At 32.0% G+C, this 22,109-nt stretch overlaps 3 protein-coding genes across 12 annotated transcripts; 2 read left to right on the plus strand and 1 right to left on the minus strand.

The window, feature by feature from the left end:
- Positions 1 to 322: 322 nt before the first annotated feature.
- LOC114284795 (dolichyl-diphosphooligosaccharide--protein glycosyltransferase 48 kDa subunit-like) lies at positions 323 to 8,694 on the plus strand. 10 transcript variants are annotated; one of them, XM_082905799.1, is made up of 9 exons: positions 323 to 1,441; positions 2,372 to 2,510; positions 2,599 to 2,722; positions 2,809 to 2,884; positions 5,623 to 5,698; positions 5,913 to 5,984; positions 6,092 to 6,865; positions 7,084 to 7,142; positions 8,291 to 8,694. In XM_082905799.1, the coding sequence occupies exons 4-7, from the start codon at positions 2,865 to 2,867 to the stop codon at positions 6,347 to 6,349; spliced, it is 426 nt and encodes a 141-aa protein (XP_082761925.1). In that variant the 5' UTR covers positions 323 to 1,441; positions 2,372 to 2,510; positions 2,599 to 2,722; positions 2,809 to 2,864; the 3' UTR covers positions 6,350 to 6,865; positions 7,084 to 7,142; positions 8,291 to 8,694. The 10 variants fall into 10 exon arrangements, with proteins under 10 accessions (XP_082761925.1, XP_082761927.1, XP_082761930.1 ...); XM_082905801.1 differs by having other exon boundaries at positions 2,599 to 2,692; XM_082905804.1 differs by having other exon boundaries at positions 2,372 to 2,884; positions 6,092 to 6,217; positions 6,312 to 6,865.
- Positions 6,382 to 10,205, plus strand: LOC114273082 (ripening-related protein 3-like). The gene is made up of 5 exons (XM_082905023.1): positions 6,382 to 6,387; positions 6,766 to 6,865; positions 7,084 to 7,142; positions 8,291 to 8,460; positions 9,857 to 10,205. The coding sequence occupies exons 1-5, from the start codon at positions 6,382 to 6,384 to the stop codon at positions 10,203 to 10,205; spliced, it is 684 nt and encodes a 227-aa protein (XP_082761149.1).
- Positions 10,206 to 12,279: 2,074 nt separating this feature from the next.
- On the minus strand, positions 12,280 to 21,681 carry LOC114273070 (uncharacterized). The gene is made up of 9 exons (XM_028214839.2): positions 21,401 to 21,681; positions 20,616 to 20,732; positions 18,733 to 19,200; positions 17,104 to 17,513; positions 16,241 to 16,340; positions 16,074 to 16,133; positions 14,737 to 14,826; positions 14,253 to 14,372; positions 12,280 to 12,839 (listed from the first exon to the last, which is right to left on the minus strand). Exons 1-9 carry the CDS (start codon positions 21,509 to 21,511, stop codon positions 12,531 to 12,533), a joined length of 1,785 nt encoding a protein of 594 aa, XP_028070640.2. The 5' UTR covers positions 21,512 to 21,681; the 3' UTR covers positions 12,280 to 12,530.
- Between the last annotated feature and the right edge of the window lie 428 nt (positions 21,682 to 22,109).

A 22,109-nucleotide genomic window follows, 5' to 3' on the forward strand; every position in this document is an offset into this window, starting at 1 on the left:
ACTGTTTGGCAACTAAAATATTAGTCGCAGAAAGTTCTAACATAAACTAAGTTCAACTATTAGAGACTAAAGTTTTAGTCACCAATAGAATACATACATTTAGCGACCATGGAATTTAGCCATTGTTACTTTTACCGACTACAAACTTTAGTCGTCGAAAGTTTCTTAATTTTCATGTCATTATTTTTTACCACCAAACATTTTAATCGCCAAAGGATGTCGTGCTTTTTGTGACTAAAATATTTAGTCAACAATAGTTTCTTCCCATCATTCTGGTTTGTTTTAGCTACTAACTGTTTGGTCGCAAAAGCCGTTTCACTACAAGAATTTACACATTTGGCGACCACTTTTGCCGACCAAAAAAATTTTGGTCACGAAAAAATGACATTTGGCGACCAAATGTTAATTAGTCGCGAATGATCATTATTTTTGGCGACCAAATATTATTGGTCGCAGAAGGTTATATTTTAGCGACCAAAAAATGAGTTGGTCGCAGAAAGTGGTATGGTTTTGGCGACCAACTACAAATTTGGTCGCGGAAGGTCACATTTTGGCGACCAAAAAATAAGTTGGTCGCGTAATATCAAAAATAAGTTGGTTGTGGAATTGGCGACCAAAATTTTGGTCGCCCAAAAACTTATTTTTAGCGACAAAAAATATTTTAGTTGCTGTATGTTGAGTTTTGGCTACTAGAACAATGTAGTCGCCGAATGGAAAATAAAAAATTATTTTTTATCTTTTGGCGACCAAAATTTTGGTCGCAAAAAAACTTATTTTTAGCGACTAAAAATATTTTAGTCGCCGTATATTGAGTTTTGGCTACTAAAACAATGTAGTCACCGAATGGAAAATAAAATTAAAATATTTGTCAAAAAAATTAAATTTATGTCAAAATTTTAAAATTAAAATTATTTGATATTAATATTTGTCAAAATCAAAATTAAATTTATGTCAAAAAAAATTTAATCACCAAAAAATTTATTTCAAATTTAGGAGGATTTATAAAATTACAACTCCCTCTCTTTCCATGATTTATAAAATTACAAATCTTGGAGGATTTGGAGGGACACATGTTTTCCCCATTATTTTGGAGGGATCTTTGAACTCGCTCATCCCTCTCTCTCGTCCCTCTCTCTCATCCCTGTAAAGAAACCGGAGCTGCGATTGAACCCTTGAAAACTTTCTCTCGCTCATCCCTCTGTCTCATCCCTGTAAAGAAATCGGAGCTGTGATTGAACTCTTCAAAACTTTCTCTTGCTCATCCCTCTCGTCTCTGTGTTAGGTGGAGAAGTTGGAGCCGATTAAACTCTTCAAAACCCTCTCACTCATCCGTTTCTCATCCCACTCGTCTTTGTGTTGTGTAGACAAGCAAGAGTTGACTCCTCTCATACGCTAAAAACGGCGGCCAGAAACTCCTGTAACGACGGCGGAAACTCCTCAGGTAAAACCAAGATTGCAAAACTAGGGTATGCATTTTGCCTTTAATTGCTATTAGGGTTACGATTTTGCCATCAATTTTCTGTTACGAGTTGTATTTTGCCTTGAAGATTCTATTGCGATTGATTTGAAATTTTTTGGGGGGCTTATGAATTAAATTAAGGATTGTGTGTTTGATTTGACACTTGGATTCTAAATTAAGGATTGTGTGTTTGATTTGAGACTTTGATTCTATTAATGAACATTCTATGAATTTAGGATTGTTGTTTTTTTTGAGTCAAAGTTAGGATTGTGATTCTGTGAAATTAAACAATGACTGATATATTGGTTAGATCTTTCAATGCATATGGTGTTGATTTTTGTTCAAGATTACTAAACTATTTGAACATTCTTTTTGGAACTAAGATCACTTAAGTTGGAACTAAGATCATTGATTAATAAAGTGAAAATAAAACTGTAAATTTCGAAATTCCCAAACTCTGTCAATGTCTTAATGAAGAAAGAAAATAGTTGCTGATATTAGGACTTTGAATGCAGTTTGTTGCGAAAATGTTGTTCTCGCTTCATTCATATGAATAACGATTTTTAAGGATAGCCAACCTTTCAGGCTCTCAGCTTATAGCGATTTAGCACAGTCGCAGTTAATTATTTGGAATTTCACTTAATTGATGAACTCTTGTACACCGCAAGATGGTTATTTTCTAGATTTCTTCTTCTGACTTGTGCATTGAGGATCGGAATGTAGCCTTAGCTTAGTGAGCATTGCAGTGAAATGTCATGGCTAAATTAACCTTCTATCATTCACAAAAAATATATATATATATATATATATACCACAAAAGTTATGCTCACATAGTTATTCATTCTTGCTTTTGGTGACTGATTTAGTTTTACTGTTTCAGCCTAACAATCTACAGTTTGTATCAAATTGCAGCATACAAAAGGTGAATGGGGCTCTGGTTTTATTCCCATTGCCGAGTATGGAACTGAGTTTCATAAGGGTTCAAGAAAAGGAAAATCAGGGAAAGTTGTGAGGCTTGTGTATAGTGGCCTTGCGCTTGTGCTCCATTATTGTAAGCATATTTAAATGGATCTTTCCTACCTATATATTTTCATTGTGGACCTTCAAAACTGGTTGATCAAACATAAACTGCTGTGTAGGAGTTTTGGACAGTTCTTCAACATGATCATGGGATTAGTTTTGCGGGGCCATGACTTGAAACACATACAACTGAATTCCATTGGGTGGATAATTGTAAAAGAGAAATGTTTTAGTTGTGGACAAGTAACAAATTTTTTTTCTTTTAGTTTTGGTGTGGGGAAATTGATTAGATTTATCTCACATTTGTCTTCATTTCATGTTAACATTAGGAATGGTGTGAAAAACAAATGGAATTCTCTCTACTGTTTGGCCGGTATTGCTCGCCATGCAGCACTTGAGGAAGAGGTATGCATTTGAACTCTAAAGTAGATATCATTTAAATTATTTGATATTCTCAGCTTATCCAGAAAAATATTAAATTCTTTCATGTGAGCATACTTTTTGTTGACAGTAACTATCAAAATTCTTATCTATGCTTGTAAAATAGTTCTTTTATGAGGTTTAGTGCTCATTTGTTGGGAGTTCAACATCCTTGTAAAACCAAACTGAAACTGGGGACAGTCTTCTCTGGTACTGAATTTCATATTTTAAGTCAATACTCTATGTGGCTACTTAAAAAAGTCAAGGAAGTTTTGAACTTATCATCAATCCAGTTCTAGTCCACTTTACTCTCAAGACTATTGTCACCAGTCACCACTAACGTATTTAAAGTGAATAAATTTAGTTGAATTTGTTAATCACTGGTTAAGGAAAAATTGCCTTCGTGATTACATAAAATGCTTTGAATTTAAAAAAAGAACAGTCACAATCATCCATTCATGCTTTTAGAATTTTGGGTCGAGGTAAAATATTTTTATAGTTTATTGTTTTTTCTATTCTGTCATTGACCTGGTATATAATCTGCAATGACCTGGTGAGCAGCAGCAGCATTGGTTTGGCCCTAGCTCTTGTTCTGCTGTAGTGTGCTTTTGGTGCTTAGTATGAAATGTGAAATGTTTGATTTGTGCATAACAACCAAATTAATGTTTCAAGTAATTATTTTATTTTTTTAACTTATCATTTTATGTCAAAATTAACCCTCATCTCCCTTTCAAAATACATTTTGAAGTAATCTTCGTGTAACTATTATGGTCTTCTATCAATCTCTTTCATGTCTATTTTTTATTCAATTGTGTTTGATCATCAATTTGATTTTAAATTTCTTGTTGGGTTTGTACTATTTTAATGATTTGAGGTAAATCTAAGATTAATAGAATGAGACACTTTAAATGATAGATATTTTATGAACTGTGATACATTTTGTCATTGATGATTCATGCAAGTATTGAATTGTTAGGGCAATAAATGGTTTCAAATTTGGTTGGGTTTTGGTATGTATGGTGTGGCCTGCTTAGATGCAACTTGTGTGACATTTTTTCTCTTTTATTTGTAAAATATTGTGGGGAAATTGTGTTGGGTGCATGTGAATGTTTGAAAAAGGTAGATGTGAAATAGTTTTTAATAATTACAATAAAAGACTTGTTACTTGAATTTTTGATGGTGCAATAGTTGAATTTTTGTGTTGGGTGCATGAGAATTTTTAATAATCCTCCTCTTCTCTTTTTAATAATTACAATAGTTTTTCACATGTTTTCTAACTTTTTGATGGTGCACACACCACATCTCTGACTTTATAATTTTATAAAGACTCTTATTCTCATTAAACCATTTACACCCTATCTCATTTATCCTTTCTGAACAGAGCCTTGTCCCAACTGTTTAGAATTGGCTATCTGACTGTACATTTCTAGGGCCACATGTTTTATTAAGTCCTAAGTCAAGATTAACTTGTATCAATTTCACTATCCTCACTATCACTACCCTCTGTCCTGGTAACAACTGAAGTTAACCATTTACACCCTATCTCATCTAACTTTTTCTTTTTTTCTTTTTTTTTTTTTTGGGGGGGGGGGGGGGGGGGAGGGGGGTTAGAACTGGTGCAATATATAGATAAAATAATAGAGTTACTACAACATTCTAGGACTCTTCTAGCATCATCTGCTAGTTGGATGGAAATACAGGGGGGTGCAATATATAGAACATTCTAGGACTAGGACTAGGACTCCTCTAGCATCAACTGCTAGTTGGATGGAAATAAAAAAGTGGGGGAGAATACACGAAAACGTTCAGCAAAAAACACTCTTTGATTTGTTAGAATATCCGCACAGCTATTGGCTTCTCTGTAGATATGATGAAAAGTCACCACACCAAAACTTTAAGCAAAGAACACTCTTTGATTTGCTAGAATATCTGCACAGCTATTGGCTTCTCTGTAGATATGATGAAAAGTCACCACACCCTACCTTCTCAACAGGTACCTGCAGTCAATTATAAAATTTGTGAGGTGGTAATTTTCTGTGTTAGACCCAGAAATGAGTTGTTTTAAGAGCACTGCATCAGTTTCCGCTTCCAAATTCATTATGTTGTTGTCAAGGGCTAGCTTGAACCCATCCCTCATGGCCCAAAACTCAGCCATGATGCTTGAGCAAATACCAATGTTTCTAGTAAAACCACAAATCCATCGGCCCATATGATCTTGAATTAAACAACCAGCAAAGGCCTGTCCTGGATTCCCTTTAGATGCTCCATCCGTGTTGAGCTTGAAGGAGCCCAAACTAGGGGTTGTCCAGCTAACAGTAATGGGAGGAGTTTGGGTTTTGTTGGGACAGAGGTTGGCTATGAACTGCCATTCAACAGTCTGAGCTACCGCCCTAGGAGTGAGTAAAGGAGGGTGGTTTGGGTCAAAAGTGCAAGTGCTTCTGTTCTTCCATATGTACCAACAAGAGATGGGGAAAAGGATAGACCAGGGTACTGTTGAAAGATTATGACAGTGGGATGAACAATTGGAATTAACCCAACTGATAAGGTCGACCGAGAAAGAGTCTAGAACAGAACTAGGGATGTCCAAAGCCTCCCAGAATTTTTTAGCTTCCAAGCCTTCCATATGTCCTTGTTTTTATCTATTTGTTATTGGAAATAGTTTATAGATTTAACGGTGTTTTGCTAAAGACCAAAGAATCTGATGTAAATAGAAATTGTGACAGGTACGAAAAATCGGGTAATGAGCAGTTTGTGACTGAACTTAGCAAATGGGTCTTCCATGAAAGGGGTCATCTGGAGGTGAGGAACAAACTTGCCTGATATCTGGTTATCTTTGTATCTGATTACGACTGTATATTTTATCAACTTTGGCCAAGTTAAGACTTAAAGCTTTAAGGGATAAAAATGCTACCAGAAAAGGACGTTCTCATAAGATTTTTCAAACTTCCACATGATTATGATGTATTGCACCCTCTGTTGGTGTGTAGTATTAACTTGTATTCTTGATCTTCAGGCTGTTAATGTCAGACATCACAAAGTTGGGGAAATAGATGAGCCTGCAATTTATAGGATTAATGATGACCTGGTAATGCCACATCATATTCATTATGTCAAGATTTGGTTGCTGTGAGATTAAATTACAAATAATGGAACTTTTGTTGCCACATTCTTACAAATGTGAATATTTTGCAGGAATACTCTATTGAGATTTTTGAGTGGTCTGGAACAAATTGGGAACCATACGTGTCTAATGATGTTCAAGTGCAGTTCTACATGATGAGCCCTTATGTGTTGAAAACCTTATCAACCAATCAGAAGGTAGTTACCAAGGCCACCACTGCATGTTATCTTAAAATCTTATGTTTTATTAACATCTCATTTCATATACACATAAATATTCCTGATATTGCAGGGGCTGTACATCCTGATAATCTTAAAAGAGATGATTAAGATTATCAACCAATCATAAATATTCCTGATTCATGGAGGTTTGTTCACTTCTGTAGAGTTGATTAATTACTTTAGAGTTTAGGGCACCAAACCAAACAACTTGTTTGTTAAGAAGAACATAAATACATGTTTACATTAGATTTGGCTGTTGAGAGACTACAGTAATTGATATACAAAAGGTTGCTGTGACAACTTCTGGTCTCAGCTGGCCAAAAGGTTGCTGTGACAACTTATTCTGTCACAGAATATTCTGTCTCAGCAACCTTACTATATACATGCTCCAACTTATTCTGTCTCAGCTGGTGCAGAAGAAGTTGATATACATAATTAAGGTTGCTGAGACAGAATATATTTAGTTGTACAATATATCAAGCTGTCACAGAATATATTCTGTATATCAACCTATTCTGTCACAGAATATTCTGTCTCAGCAACCTTACTATATACATGCTCCAACTTATTCTGTCTCAGCTGGCCAAAAGGTTGCTGTGACAACTTCTGGTCCCATAGGTCCAGGTCAGTACCTTTAATGTTCGATGTGATTTATTTAAATATAAATACTAACTCTCGTCAAGTCATCCTTTTCCCTTTTGTTATCTGTTTCTCATCCTTTGAGCTAAAATGGTCATGACCAAGCCATCTAATTTTAGTTTTTTTTTATGTTTGGTGCTCATCCCTAATTTGATGTGTACAGAAAGTTGAATATTGATCTGACTTTAAGTTGTTTCCAACAGCTGCGGGATTGGCCAGTTATGTGGAGATGCTTTTACGGAAACCCAACACTGAATTTAATGTATGTTACTTTATTTCTTTGTCATATTTCCACTTCTAACAAATTATTTTTATCACGTGCCAAAATTTTACACCATGTATTTATAAGTTTATATTTTCATGTGGACTGCTTGCTTTTCAGTCTTATTCTCTCTGGTTAGTAGAGGTATTTGTTCTCATGTCACCAAGTCAGCACTGTTGGATCATATTTTTATACTCCTTCAGATTTTTTATTCTTGATGATTTTAATTACACTCCATCAATAGGGTCTCTGGTAATTTTTTGGTACTGATTGTCACGAGATTAGGGAGTAATGGTTTTGATGACATAGTTGTTCTGGAAAAGGACCAACTATGGATTATTTCTTTCTTTCGTTTATTTGTCTTCTTTTGGGCAGTAGCTAAAATGCCTACATGGATACTTCAAAAATGTGTACAAGAAATACTTTTTGTTTCTAACCCCTACTGCCAAACACGTTAGAAATATAGGCAAACAAATTCAATATGTGATAGATTCATTAAGGGTGACCTAAATGAATGTCACTCAGAATGAATTTAGATCAAACAATTCTATATATATATTTTGTGAGTTGGAGGTCATAGTCCAGGAAGGAGAAATCTTCCTTGACTCTTAACAAGGCAATTAACAAGGCACAAAATTTTGATCAGCCCAATTAGATCCACTTGGTTCACAAAATTAATTTTTTTATGCTTCTTTTTTACCTTATATATGCGTAACTGTTTTAAATCACATATAGTAGGTTTAACATATATGACTCTTGGGACATGCACGAGGAAATGATAACGAACTCAGAAGAGTTTTACAAGACGGTATAGAGCTTTCCTGCCCTCAGAATTGTAGGGGAATGATGTGTATAATTTTTGGTTATTTCTTCGTTATATTCATTTTTTTTTTTTAATCTGGAGATGCTTGATAATGTTTCTTATAGTACTCATATAGATTATCTTGCCAGGTTTTGTAATGTCATGTAAGATGAGTGATTTTGGAATTGGTTGTTTCGTTTGGTTAATGCTAAAAAGTCTGCCACTTGACGCCAAAGAAATTCGAGGGTCCTATATATGGGCTCTTGCTGATGACGAATTGATTTTTTTCTATTTAATTATGCAAAAATTCTTTCCTACAAGTATGACATAATTCTCTCTATTGCAGCTAAAACTACCCTATCAAATTGTGGCTATTGTTTCCGGTGCTTTGAATGATACAACTGCAAAGAAGTATGATTTGGAAGGATGGTTTCCTGCGTCCAGCACTTACAGAGAACTTGTTTCCTGTTCAAACTGCACTGACTATCAGTCCAGGAGATTAGAGATTCGATATGGGTAGAAAAAGGGTAGACTAGTAGTAATATTTTTAGATACACTAGTAGTTATATTTTTGGATGGGTGTGTATAGAAAATATTTAGTAGACTACTAGTTATATTTTTCGGTTGATGTACATGGATAAAAATTTTAAACATAATAACAAGTATTTGTTATGTCTTAAATTTTTATGTTAGATGAAATATATAGTTTGGAATTATTTGTGGATGAAAACTTATAATAGTTGCTGATTTTAATTAAACAGGTTTAGAAATGGTTGATTTATGTATTTTGTTGAATGTTCATGATTCAATTTATTTGTTGGTTTGAATGATTTTTGCAAATTACAGATTATATTGAATAAATTGGATGGATTATTATAAATTACAGGTTTATTTTGTTGGATGTTGGCGACCAAATGTGACAATTGGCGACCAAATTAATTTTGGTCGCAGAATGTCACAATTGGCGACCAAAATTTTTAGTCGCGGAATGTGACAATTGGCGACCAAACTAATTTTGGTTACAGAATGTCACAATTGGCGACCAAACTAATTTTGGTCGCAAAATGTCACAATTGGCGACCAAACTAATTTTTGGTCGCGAAATGTGACAATTGGCGACTAAGAAATTTGGTCGGTAAAAGGCAACTTTTCGCGACCAAAATGTTTTAGCGACCAAAAATTTAGTCGGCAAATGTAACTTTTCCCGACCAACGAAAATTTTGGTCGCGAATTACTTTTGCCGACCCTCAATTGGCGACCAAACTAGCGACAAAAAAAATTGGTCGCGGATAACTTTTGCCGACAAAAAATAGACTTTTAACGACCAATTTTTTTGTTGCCAAAAGTGTTAATTCTTATTAGTCACCAAAACATTTGCTTACGTTTTTTGCTACCAAAATATTTAGTCGCCAAATACTATACTACACTACATTTTTTTTTTTTAATTTATGAACCACCTGTATTCATTATTAATGCAACTTGTACCTTGTATAAATAATATAATCCATCAATATTGAATATATTAATAACCATTCGACAATGTGCACACATATCACTTCGAACCATCCAAAAAGTTCATATTGAACGTCCAATTCTAAATGTAATACAAATTCCATACGAACTCAATAATTTAATTCCATACATAATAGAGGATTAACCAAATTTAATATCCAAAAGGTAACCTGTACCACACCAAAAATTTAATCTGTACCACCCCAAAAACTAATTTGTACAGCGTCCAATACTAATTTCTACCATGCCAAATTGTAGATATTTATCACGCCAAAAAAATAATTTGTACGAACCACTATATATACGGACGGAGGTAAAAAAAATGCCCTTCCGTACATGTCAAAAAAAGTCATATCCACATTTGTATGTCAAAATTCAGCCTACGACTGCTTGGCTCCAGGCACATCCTCAAGCTCACCAACCGTGATTTTACTGAAGGAGGGTATGGGTGGAAATCGGAGTGCAATGGCGAGTACCACCAGGGGGCGGAGCGAGTGGTGGCGCTGTTGACCGGGTGGTACAATGGGGAATCAATGTGTGTGAAGATGGTGCTGGTTTTGAGTGGAAATGGGAGGAAAGTGAGGGCTAAGGTGGTGGATGAGTGTGACTCGCTGGGAGGTTGTGATGAGATGCATGGTGGTCAACCACCTTGTGGGAATAATGTAGTTGCTGGTTCAGATGCTGTGTGGAATGGTTTAGTGTTGGACAAGGGCTTGGGTGTGGTTGATGTTGCTTGGTCCATGGCATGAGAGCGGGGGTCCTTTTACTTTCTTTGGGTGTTTCATGGAGTAAGGAAAATGCTACCAAAATCATCAAAGTTTTATTAAGAAAATTTTTATTACGACATAGACTTAAAAGGAAAAATTATTCATTAATTGTGGAGTATAGACATGTAATATTTTATAATATTATGATTAGCGAAAAATGTGAGTAGATACGGTATTGTGTTGGGTGATTGAGGAATATGAAGAGGCATATTGAATGATGATTGGTTAAAGAGTATGGACACGTGATGTTTCGGAAACATTCTATAATTTCCAGATTTAAAGTTGGGAGAATATAAGTCAAACTCAAAATAAATATAATTCATAAGTTTACCTTTTTTTTTTTTATATATTTTTTTATATTTTTATTTTTATGGGGTGCGTGTAATAAACAAAAAATAAACCTTTATTACTAAAATCAAAATCAAGCACTAGGGTTTTGAAACTCTTTGTGGTGATTGATTTTTTTCTTATTATATGGATTGTATATGACGATCGGGCTTGGTGGGCTTGGTTAAGTTTTGTTAACTTTTTAACTATTATGAGTTAGTGGCCTGATTGATTGATGATGTAAAATTTTTTTATATTTATAATTATTTTTTTTATCAATTGACAAAAAAAAAAAAAAATAAAATCATGAAGAGTTACATCAATTAAAAAAAAAAAAAAAGGGCAAAAAGACTGAATTAACTTATTCTAACTAAGTTCGCACAAGAAATATTAAATACTTGATATTATAGTGAGGAAAAATTGCGTTCCAATATGAGCTACTTAAATAATTGTAATGTGATTGGTTTATTGCTGATGTAAGAGAAAATTTTGTAGTGATATAAAACACATTGAATTGCTTACTTTCATAGAGTTATAATTATTTTCAATTATTTTCGCTAGATCACGATCCCTACTTTTATCAATTGTCTGGTTGTGATTCCTAGAGAGTAACAATCATTCTGTTGGGATTCCTGGGGGGCGCTATCGGGCATTGTTTTTTTCGGACTTTACCGATTGGGGTGCATCAAATATGTAGAGCAATATTGAGAAATGAAAATTATATTAAGTTTAATTATGAATATAAAAAAGAAGAAAAAAAACAGTGTGAAATATAATATATAATCTACATTTATTCAAAATTTTATTTAAAAAAATTAGTATGTAATCAATTTATTTCAAATTTAGGACCCATTCTATAACAATTCAGTGTACACCACTATTGGCATCAAAATTCAAAATTCTCTGTTGACAGAGATGTCAAAGGCCAAGAATATGAGCAATAAGGGTCCAAGAACCGTGGGCATGAAGATGGTGATCTAGAGAGAGAGAGAGAGATCACAGTCATGACACGTGACTGTTTCATGGAGAAAATGAATTGAAGGCAGTTGCAGCAATTATAAATCATGGGTAAATGGGAGATGCTAGCAAGTGGACACATGGCCATATCTCTTGGCCAATGTAGTAGTATAAAAGCTAGAAATTCGAAGAAGAAAGGACCTCTAACTCAATTCACAGCACTTGTGAAATTTAGGAGTAGTTTAAAGTATAATAGGAATAGTTATTATAATTAGGAGTAAATTAACTATTAATCTTTGTAACCAGTGTTATTGAACTCTGTCAATTGTAATGCTTGGCACTCGTAATTTGATTCTTACAATAAAGTAACAAGTTTAATTGTTTTTAATCAAATTTTCAGTGTGTTTATCCTCATTTCTTTACATTACAACATCGAAAGATGTTCTTGAATTTGTTAAGACATAAGACATCAACTACAATTGTTTGATTTGATCTTTGTTTATAAAAATTGGCATTGTTTGTCAAATCTACTCTGCCAATTTAATCCAAATCAGATTTTTGCTAACATATATTCCTTTTCAAGGTATGATAAAATTCTGAACCCAAAAAATGTTAAAATAGTCAGTAAGACAAAATGTCACATCTTATACATTAATCAATTACTTTTTCTTTCACAATTATCTATTCAACTAAAAAAAAAAATCTATAAATTATTCTAAACACAATTTTTTTTTTTTATCTGATAAAATATTCAAAAAAAAAAAAAAAAAAATCAACTAAAATATAGCCAAATTCTCAAATGTTGGCCATAGTTTTATTGAATTTTGCATAATGTCTTCCAGCAACTCTTGCATACATATCTCTAGTAAGTTTTCACTGAATAAGAGTTGAGATAATACATAAACGAATTTTTAATTTTTTACCATCAAACTCAAAAACATGGATCCCACATAAATAATATGAATCTCACTATTTTTGATCTGATTAGAAATTCGTTTATGTATATTACATTACTCTTAAATTTTATATAGACAAGAGATATTGAAATTCAGAGTCATACGGGGTTTTGTCAACAATGGTAGAGACCTTTGCGGTGTTGAGTGTCCTAAAGCAATCCACCATGGATTTTCTAAAAGACCCAGAAGTTGGAAGCTGGTGATAAACCCACTCAACAAGTGAGTCCATGTCTTTGGCGAAATCATGCATGTTTCGAAGAAGAAGTCCAGGGAGAGCAATCCTCTTTGTGTTTGTCACTACAATGGAGGCTTGAAGGTATTCTACCTTTGATTTCTCTAACTCTGCTGCTATTCCTTCTGCTGTGTATATTCTCACCTGCTCGTAAAACAAAGAGCAATTAAGATAAGAAACAGAGTGTTCAATAAATTTACAGAAAAGATTTTAGGAACTTTAAAAATTTGTTAAGAATTTTACCCGAAAAAGTAATGTGTGGTTGCCAAGGCCTTGTGGCAAGTTGGTATGTAACTGTACCTTTATCTTGTGTTTGGTTGGGAAATTTGAAGAGAAATTTGAAAAGAAAAATGGAAAAAGTAGGTAAAATATGAATAAAATATACGTAAATTTTACCTAATTTCACATACATTTTCTCTTTCCCTTTCTAAATCTCTCTCCAAATTTTCCGACCAAACACACCATTAGGGTGCAATAAGGAAATGCCAGTGATTCGAATTGATAGAGTAGTGATGGCTCTATAAGTGGTACATTAATTTTACTAATAAATTAACAAATCTAACTACTTAGAATGTTGATCAAAAAAATAAAATAAAAAAATGTGTGGTTTAGATTCAATTTTTATATAGTGGGATCCACATTTCAAATAAATCTCAACCACACATTAGATTTTCTTAGTGTTTTTGGATAAGTTTTCTGAGTCCATAGCATTGTTGATTAATTTAAAGAATAATTTCACTTCCATAAATATTTTTAGATTAATGGTAAACTTTATAAATATTAAAAGATGAGGTCATAAACTTTATTGTAGATTTGTAATTAATCTTTGCAAAGGCCTCTAACATGTGATTTCTCCTAAATTTAATAGGCCTAGATAAGAAATTCTGATCTTATGTAAAATGTGAGAAATTATTCAATAATTTCGGAATACTACGTGGCCATACTCTAAGTCTATCACTAATTACTTAGCCCCATGTTGTTTCTCCATCCCCAATATAAATCGTGAGCCCCTACCCTTCTCTACCAATCAAAATCTTATAGAACAACACGTGTCTATATTTTGAAAATACTGAATTATCACTTGTAAAATGTATACAAAAAGTTGTTGTAGAAGAATGTAACTATGGCTTTATTGAAATTATGAGTGTTTTCAATGAAGAGTAATATCGAGATATGAACCTAATTTTTTGTGAATTGAATTATCAATGATTATTTCAAGTCTAAACACTAGTTATTGTACTTCATAATTTTAAAAATATCATGAAAACACCTTTTTAAATGGGCTTTTTGTATAAATATTTTATTTAAGATAATGTTAACTGCACAGAAATATAAAATATAAAAAAGTACACAAAAAGTGTATTGTGTAACTAAATTTATTTTGGATAATAAAATTGAGAAAAAAATTTATAAAGAGAAAGAAAAATGAAAGAAAAAGAAGAAAAATATATATAACTTTTATATGTTTATTTTATTTTTACTTCTCTCCATAAATCTTTTTTTTGAAATTAAATAAATTGCAAAAAAGGACATGGAATTGAATTGAATTAGACTTACAGCTGGAGAAGAACGAGTGCCACAGCAAAGAGAGAAAGTGACATTGGGGTCTGATGAGTCCAGCCCATAAAGTTGTCTAACAATGGCTTCTTTGTCCTCTTTATCGCTCATTCTATTAACCTATACATACAATTAACAATACCATTTTCTCATAAGATCATACAAGAAACAAACACAATGACAAATGATTTCCTCTTATGCCTCCGTTTGGAAAGTGAGTTGGCTTTTTGACTTTTTTAGTCTGAGCTATTTTAGCCTGGTTTGGGAAGGGCTTTTTGGCTTTTTGACTTTTTTGACTTTTTTTGTGAGAGAGGATTGTAATGATTATGGGTTGGATTTGATGTTTTGTTTTTTGTGGTAAAAATAGTCTGTTTTATTTTTTGTGACTATTTTAGCCAAAAAAGCCTTATTTTTTTCTTCCCAAACGGCGCCTATATATTATCTGCTAAATTAAATTTATTAATACTATAATAGCAATATGTACCTCTTTTAAGATCGAAGATGCTGGTTTTCTCAAAATAAAATGCTCAATAGCATGAGCATTAATTGTGTGGCCTCCAATGATGAGCGTCGCCTGAATTTAAACGACATATATCATTCAACTCTCACAATATAATTAAAATAATATAAAACACAGGAACAATATATAATTAAGATTTTTTTTTGAGCATGTGTACTTTTTTTGTTCCAAATGGTCAATCAAAATTAACAAATTTTTGTATGATGGGAGGTTACCACGTGATACTGTCAAGTGATATTTTTCATCTATCACAAATGTATATATCTTATACTGTTTTTCAAATACTTAAATATAATGAATTCTATTGTCAAATCTAATAATAATAAAAAAAGTTATCACGGGATATCTAACACTCACATATTTCTCATTAAAAGAAAAATGATTTGTAACTTACACGTTCCAATTCAAGCCAAACATGTTGGTTAGTTTGAAGTCAGTTTAAGCTTCAAAATTACAACTCTAATTATTAATAAAATATGCAACCGCTCAATCTATTTTTTAGAATGAATATATTGATATTACCAATTCTAATTAGTTGGCCCATCATTTAAAAAAAATAAATAAAAAATTGGAGGTTGTAGTATTAAAAAAAGAGAAAAATTAGTGAAACACCCATCTCTAATTTGTATAGTACAAGAGGTCCAAGATATTTTTTTTATTAGCTAAGGTCCCTTAACATTTTCACAGAGAAATTTGACTCAGAGAAATTTCGTCAAACTCAGAGAAATTTCACCCAACTCAGAGAAATTTTAAAATTTCTTTGTGTAATCAGAGAATTTTTTTTGTTAAAATTGAAATTTCTCTTAGTCAGGTTGAAATTTTTCTGAGTAAGGCAAAATTTCCCTGAATCAAATTTTCTCTGTAGAAGTGTTGAAAAACTTTAACTATTATGAGAATATTATATATCTTTTATTTTATAAAATCTTAATATTAGGGACCTTAAAAAAAATTTCCTAAAAAAATTGGTGTCTTGCCTATCATAAAATTGAGCTTACCCTTGTTGAATTTGTGGACTACTTTGTTGAAGAACCTTAATACTGTGTTTGGTTGGGAGATTTGAGAAGAGATTTAGAAATGAAAAGGAAAAAAGTGTGTGAAACTAGATGTAATATAGGTATGTTTTATTCACATTTCTTTTCCATTTCTGTTTTCAATTTCCTTCTCAAATCTTTCAACCAAACACAACATAAATGATTCATTTTTCTCCAGCCAAAAAAAAAAAAAATGAAAAGAAAAGAAAAATGTAACTTTCGTAGAGGATAGAATTACTTTATGAGCTTATTGAGGCATTTGTAACACACCTTGTTCATCAATGTAAGAAGTTTCTCAGGACTAGAAGGGACTCCATGTTGTAGAAATCCCTGAAAATGAAGAGTTTGAGTAGCACACATGAGGGATTTAAAGAAGAAAAATGCAAGAAAATAAAAAACAAAATAAAGAATAGTTTTGTTAAATCATCTATACATACATGCATGATACAAGCATTGTACATGTTGATCCAGAATGCAAGCTTCTGTTGGTAACTCAAATGTCTCAAATTCACCTTTTGGAGACTGTTCATTAAAACCCTGTATAGTTCGCAACACCAAAAAAGAAGTACATAGATTAGATTGTGGTTTCAAGAATGCATATGCATTAGAGACCAAACAATAGATTCAATAGACATTGGGTGTAATGATAATATGGTATCAATAGAACTGATCAAATAGAATACGTGACATGGTGACACCGACCAACAAAACTGAATAAATGAAATGAGATTGATTTTATCTCTCACTTTTACCCAACTTTATGTAAAACGACTCATTGCTAAGATAAAGTATTACAATGCTACTTGGAAAGACTGTTTGACCCAATATTTACATGTCTATTAAGGAAAGTTATTAAAAACACCCATCAAATTTCTCTCTTGATCCATATGTACAAATATTTATCCCTATGGTACAAGATTTATTATGCATATAGAGGTGTGGAGAGAAATTAAGTGGGATTATTTAGAACCTCCCTCCATTATGCTTGGCAGTAAAATAAAAGAAAAAAATAAACAAAAATTGTTTTAATTTCTTATGTGTATTGGGAAAAAAAATATGGGTTCCACTTGTTTTGTTAAAGGAAACAATTTTTCCTAAATAATTTCTTGTAATCCCAACCTAATGTTGTGTTGGGTTGGGGATTTGATAAGAGATTTGGAAAGAGAAATGAAAAATGTAGGTGGAATGTAAATAAAACATACCTATATTTCACCTAGTTTCATACACTTTTTCCTTTTTTCTTTTTAAATCTCTCCTCAAATCTCACAGCCAAACACAGTGTAAAAGTTTTGGGAGATACCTTAACCTTTGTACCAGAGGAATAGAGCTAGAGTGGGAGATGCATTTGGGATCCAAATTTCTGGAAGTGAATATAACCAAGTTCTTGTAAGGCCCAATGTCCCTTGAGATGGATCCATCTGTAGTGAATATACCATAAGGATCTTGTTGCCTCAACTCTTTCTGCAACAAGCTTGCATTTGAGTTGGAAATGGTGTCAACCCGGAAGCTTCTTGAGCTTAAAGAGAAGTTAGCAGACCTTGAAATGGGTCCCGACTTCTCTAGCTCCATTGCTTTTGAAGTTCTAAGTAGCCTCACAAAAATGAAGATCAAGCACTTCATGATGTTCTCTGATAGCTTGTTTGGTGACCACTTCTGGATGCTTTCTTCTTCTGCTTGGATTGGGTTTGTGACCTCCATGTTATGTTCTCTCTGAAAACATAAAGTCCCGGGGCATATAATTAAGACTCTCATCCTCGTAATTCGTCACTTGTTAATTTAATTTCTCTAGTTTTAGTTATGTCAATTTTGTAATTTAATTTTTTACATTTTATCAATTTAATATAACTATAACATTCATTAGGAAATTGAACAAAAAAATCAAAGGCTAAATAATCTATTTCAAAGGACTAGCCATTTCAAATTGAATTTTACACAATATGAAAAAAAATTAAAAATTAATACAATTAGAACTACAACTCTCTCTTAGTATAATTTACTCCAAAAAAATAATTGAGAGATTTCTCTTCTGGTCACACAACAGACGCTGTGTGTGACTTAGAGGATTATTGGGCTGGTGGGCCTATTAAAGGTCTCAGATTATTTAGCTTGATGGATTTTATATATACATTATCTATATATAGAAGAAATAATAATTTGTTCAATAACTATAGTTCTATAATTTTATTATATTTGTTTTGAAAAAAAATAAAATAGACAGTTTATTTTAAAATTATACTTGTTAAATTTTTTTGAATATAATAAAATTATATAATTATATTGATTTAATTTTTTAAATAGAAATGGGCTACAAAATAAATGACTTAGAAATGGACCATGATGGAATCCACCACAGCCCAAACAGCACACTCTCTGTTGGGTCCAAAACACTGGACTAAAGAAAATCATTTCCCAATAGAAAAATAGTAATTAAAAAAAAAAAGAAAGAAAGAAAAAAGAAAAAATAACATGTCAGAGATTTTTTAAAAATTAATCACAAATGCATGAAAAAATTTATTATTTGATTTTCTAATATGTATAAAATTTATCATTAATATGTAAATATTTTTCTAAATATATACTTAAATAAAATTACCCAAAAAAAAAAAAAAAAATTCAATCACACAATTTCTCACTATGAATCCTACAAGGGTTTATCTTGGGTTCCACAAGTTTGTGAAAGATTATGTGATGGGTATTCTTAGTTTGTAATATTGTTGTAATAGAAAAGATAGAAATTCAAAAATTTTATTTTAAAATGTATTCACAAAATGAATGTATGGTGTAAATTCAAACTTTATGTGTTGTGAGTCATATATAATAAATATGATCCACACAATTGAAATTTTAAATAATTTTTTGAGTTTTTTTTTTTTTTTGGGGGCATGTAATATGTCGTTGTTGTTGTTCTTGTAAGGGTGAAGAGACATACCTTGGGGGTTGGTTGTCTAGACTCACGCATTGGTGAGGATGGTTTAAGCATCCCACTCTTCCTCAAAGCCTTGTGGTCTTGAAATCCAACCTCATCATTCAAGCTTTTTTCCTTGTGATTATTTCTTAACAATAATCTCTCATTAAAACTACTAAAGTTTTCATAATTCAAACTGTAATCGCCTTTTATCGCTTTACTTATGAAATGCAAAGCCTTTGTCTCGAATGGCATCCTTCCACTCTCAACTTTGTTGTTGGGACTGAAATTCAGCGAAAATGATGAAAACCCACCACGAGTGTTGTTTGGAGACATTGCATTTTGTTGTTGTTGTTGCAATTGTTTGATCTTATGATGTTCTTTAGTGACTTCTTTTTCGTGATTCAATCCGGATTGGAGCTGGCTGATTTGGGTTTCCATTCGAGAGATCTCATCCTCAACCATAGCTAACTCTGCCAGCAGCTCTTTCACCTGTAAAAAATCCATGCAACAGAGTGTGTGTCAATGTTGAAATGTGCATGGCTAGAGCAATGAAACATGCGAGAAAACAATTATTTCATTAGTGTATATCAAACAATTATTCAGTATCGTTGGTGGTATTGACATGAGATTTACATGAATTTCATAAAAAATAGAGGTCAGAATGTGTTTGTGACAAGTGATATTGAATAATTTTTTAAACTATAATTGTGTCACGATTCATGTAAAGGTTCTTCTTTTGAATTTTTTTTTTTTAACAATTTCAGCTTAAACTTTTTAAGGTTCTTTGATAAAATTTTATTTATTTTCATGTTTAAAATAGATTTTTTTTTTTCAAAATATTTTTAATTTTTTCAAATTTTTAACATCATCTAACCTAGATGGATTTAAAAAATAATAAAACAAAATTATCTCAAAGTTGTACAAAAATATAATTTATAAATTGTGCCAAAGCAAGCCTAAAGGATGGGATCCTTTGTCTCCAAAATATTTAGAGAAAAGTTAGGGATCATGAAATTTTTTTCATGAAAATGATCATGAAAGAATTATGATCCTTAGATTACCTTAATTAGTGTGTGATGCTTTATTCTAAGTATAATTCAAGGGTCACAAAACTTTCATGATTATTTTCATGAAAAGTTTTTCATGATACCTAACATTGCTGAAATATTTATCCCCTTTATTTTGTGTCATTTTTTTTGGGTCCACTTATGTGAAAAATTAATTGATTTTTAATTTGAGAAATGCCACACTATGAACAATTAGGTTGATTAGTCTCCTATGATAGCTCGTTTAGCTATTTATGTATATGAAAAAATAGTTGCCTAATTCAAATTGAACATGTAACTTGGTTTCGATTTAGCTTAAAAATCACTACTTATGTATATACATGTGTAATTACTAGAAGTTAGAGTGGAATTATAATTATATTTGAGGGAGTCATCATGATCTAATTGAGTTTGTGGTTAGTTAAAGACTATAACTTAGCCAAAAAGTATAACACAAATAAATTTAAAAAAAAAAAAAAAAACCATGAATGGGAGAGACCTTTGAAGTTAAGTAATCCTATAGAGTGGGTGAGTTCCTGAATTGACTCTTGTTAACCTTAAATTTTTTTTTCTTTCCTATTACACTTCAATTTGGTACCAAGAAGAATGATATTCAACATTGCTTAGAGGTAATTTTTTGAGGATCACTACAATAATACTCTCTTAGTTGATGTGGTGAACATATTAACTAAGACACAAAATCCTCAAAACATGATCATGTAATCAGCGGTAAAATCACTGTGGAACTTGTAGGGGTGCCCTCTTCAACTTCAAAGTACTATAAATTTCAATGCAAGATGATTTTATTATAGTGATATTCAAAACATGTAAGAAGAAAGATAAATTAAGAAATATTACCTTGGGAGGAAGGTGGTTTGAGATAAACAGAGCAGAAAGATCATGTTTATGATGCACATGCTCCATTATTTCATGAACCTTTTGTTGATGTTCTAGCATTTTGCGAAGTATCGAGACCTAACAACACAAATTGTTGTTTGCATGAGTTTCAATATTATAGTGGCTATATTAAAAATTCCAATTTGAAGATGTCCCGTTGTTATTATTAGGACTGATTCCTTGACACACAACAAAATTTTTTAATGATATACGCAAGATTTTCTAAATTTTTTCAGATTACATATGAAATTGATAACAAAGTATGGTTCTTATTTATTGCTTCCATTTTTGGGCAAGCAATGAAATTAAAAATGAGCCTTAAAGTACTTGCTATGTGGAGGTTGATGGCAGACTATTGTAGCCTTTTTTAAAAGGAAACGCAATATAATATATATATATATTCTAAAATGAAGCTTGAAATATTGGAAAAAAAACATTTTAGTTATTTTGAAAAAAAAAAAAAAAGAACATAAGAACTTGCGAAGTGAAATTGTCCTTCAAACAAACTGAGTTTCCATAGATTTTTAAATTATCCTTTAAATGGGTAATAAATCAAAGCTCCAATTTGACCCAACAATTATTTTATAAAAAAGAGCCAAATTCATAAATAAACATCATTGTGAAGGGAAGCAAAATATGATAGACCAGGTAGGGAATCCATCACCTATTGATGTGCTTGTGTGTATCAATTTTCAAAGCAACATTGCAATAGAAATAAGTCAAAAGACACAGAATCATTGCCATACCTCTCTTTCAAGCTCCTCTCTCTTCTGCCGCCCAACAAGCTTCTTCTTCCATAAAGAAACCATAACATAAGAAAGTGAAGAGAAAATAAACAAGAAAATGAAAGAAACCATTAAACCACCAAATTTTGTTTTTTCTTCCCTTCCAATTATGCTTTCACCACCACAAATCACTTATGTTTTTTTTCAACAACCACAAGGGAAAAAAATTCAAAATGTTGTGTCAGAGAAAATAGAGGAGCAAATAGCTTAGAAGAAAATGAAAGAAAACGTCATCTAAACCACCACCTTTTTCTTCTCTTCCTTGTTAACTTCATATTTAGGGCTCATTTGGAAATTGATATTTTAGTGATTTTTTTTTGAATTTTTATGAAAATGTTTAAAAAAAAAAAATAAAGAAAATAATTTTACAATTTGGTATAATTTTTTGGCTAAAAATCGTCCTTCCCAAACAAGGCTTAAACCAACTCTCCATGGTTAAATCACAAATGAATAAACATGCTCTCACCACACCAACCATTCACTATTTTTTTATCAGTAAAATGAAAATTTTATTAAATCAAAATAAAGAAATACATTGAGATAATAAGAAATTTAAAAAAAAAAAAAACTTCATCTCTAATGTCATGTTTGAAGCGGCAAAACTAGACTAGGATGGTTGTGGGTCCCACCTACATCATGTTTGGTAATGACTTGGGAGAGCCGCTTGATA

This window comes from Camellia sinensis, chromosome 14, assembly GCF_055761805.1.
Source record: "Camellia sinensis isolate YWXY chromosome 14, ASM5576180v1, whole genome shotgun sequence".
In the NCBI taxonomy this organism is placed as follows: domain Eukaryota; kingdom Viridiplantae; phylum Streptophyta; class Magnoliopsida; order Ericales; family Theaceae; genus Camellia; species Camellia sinensis.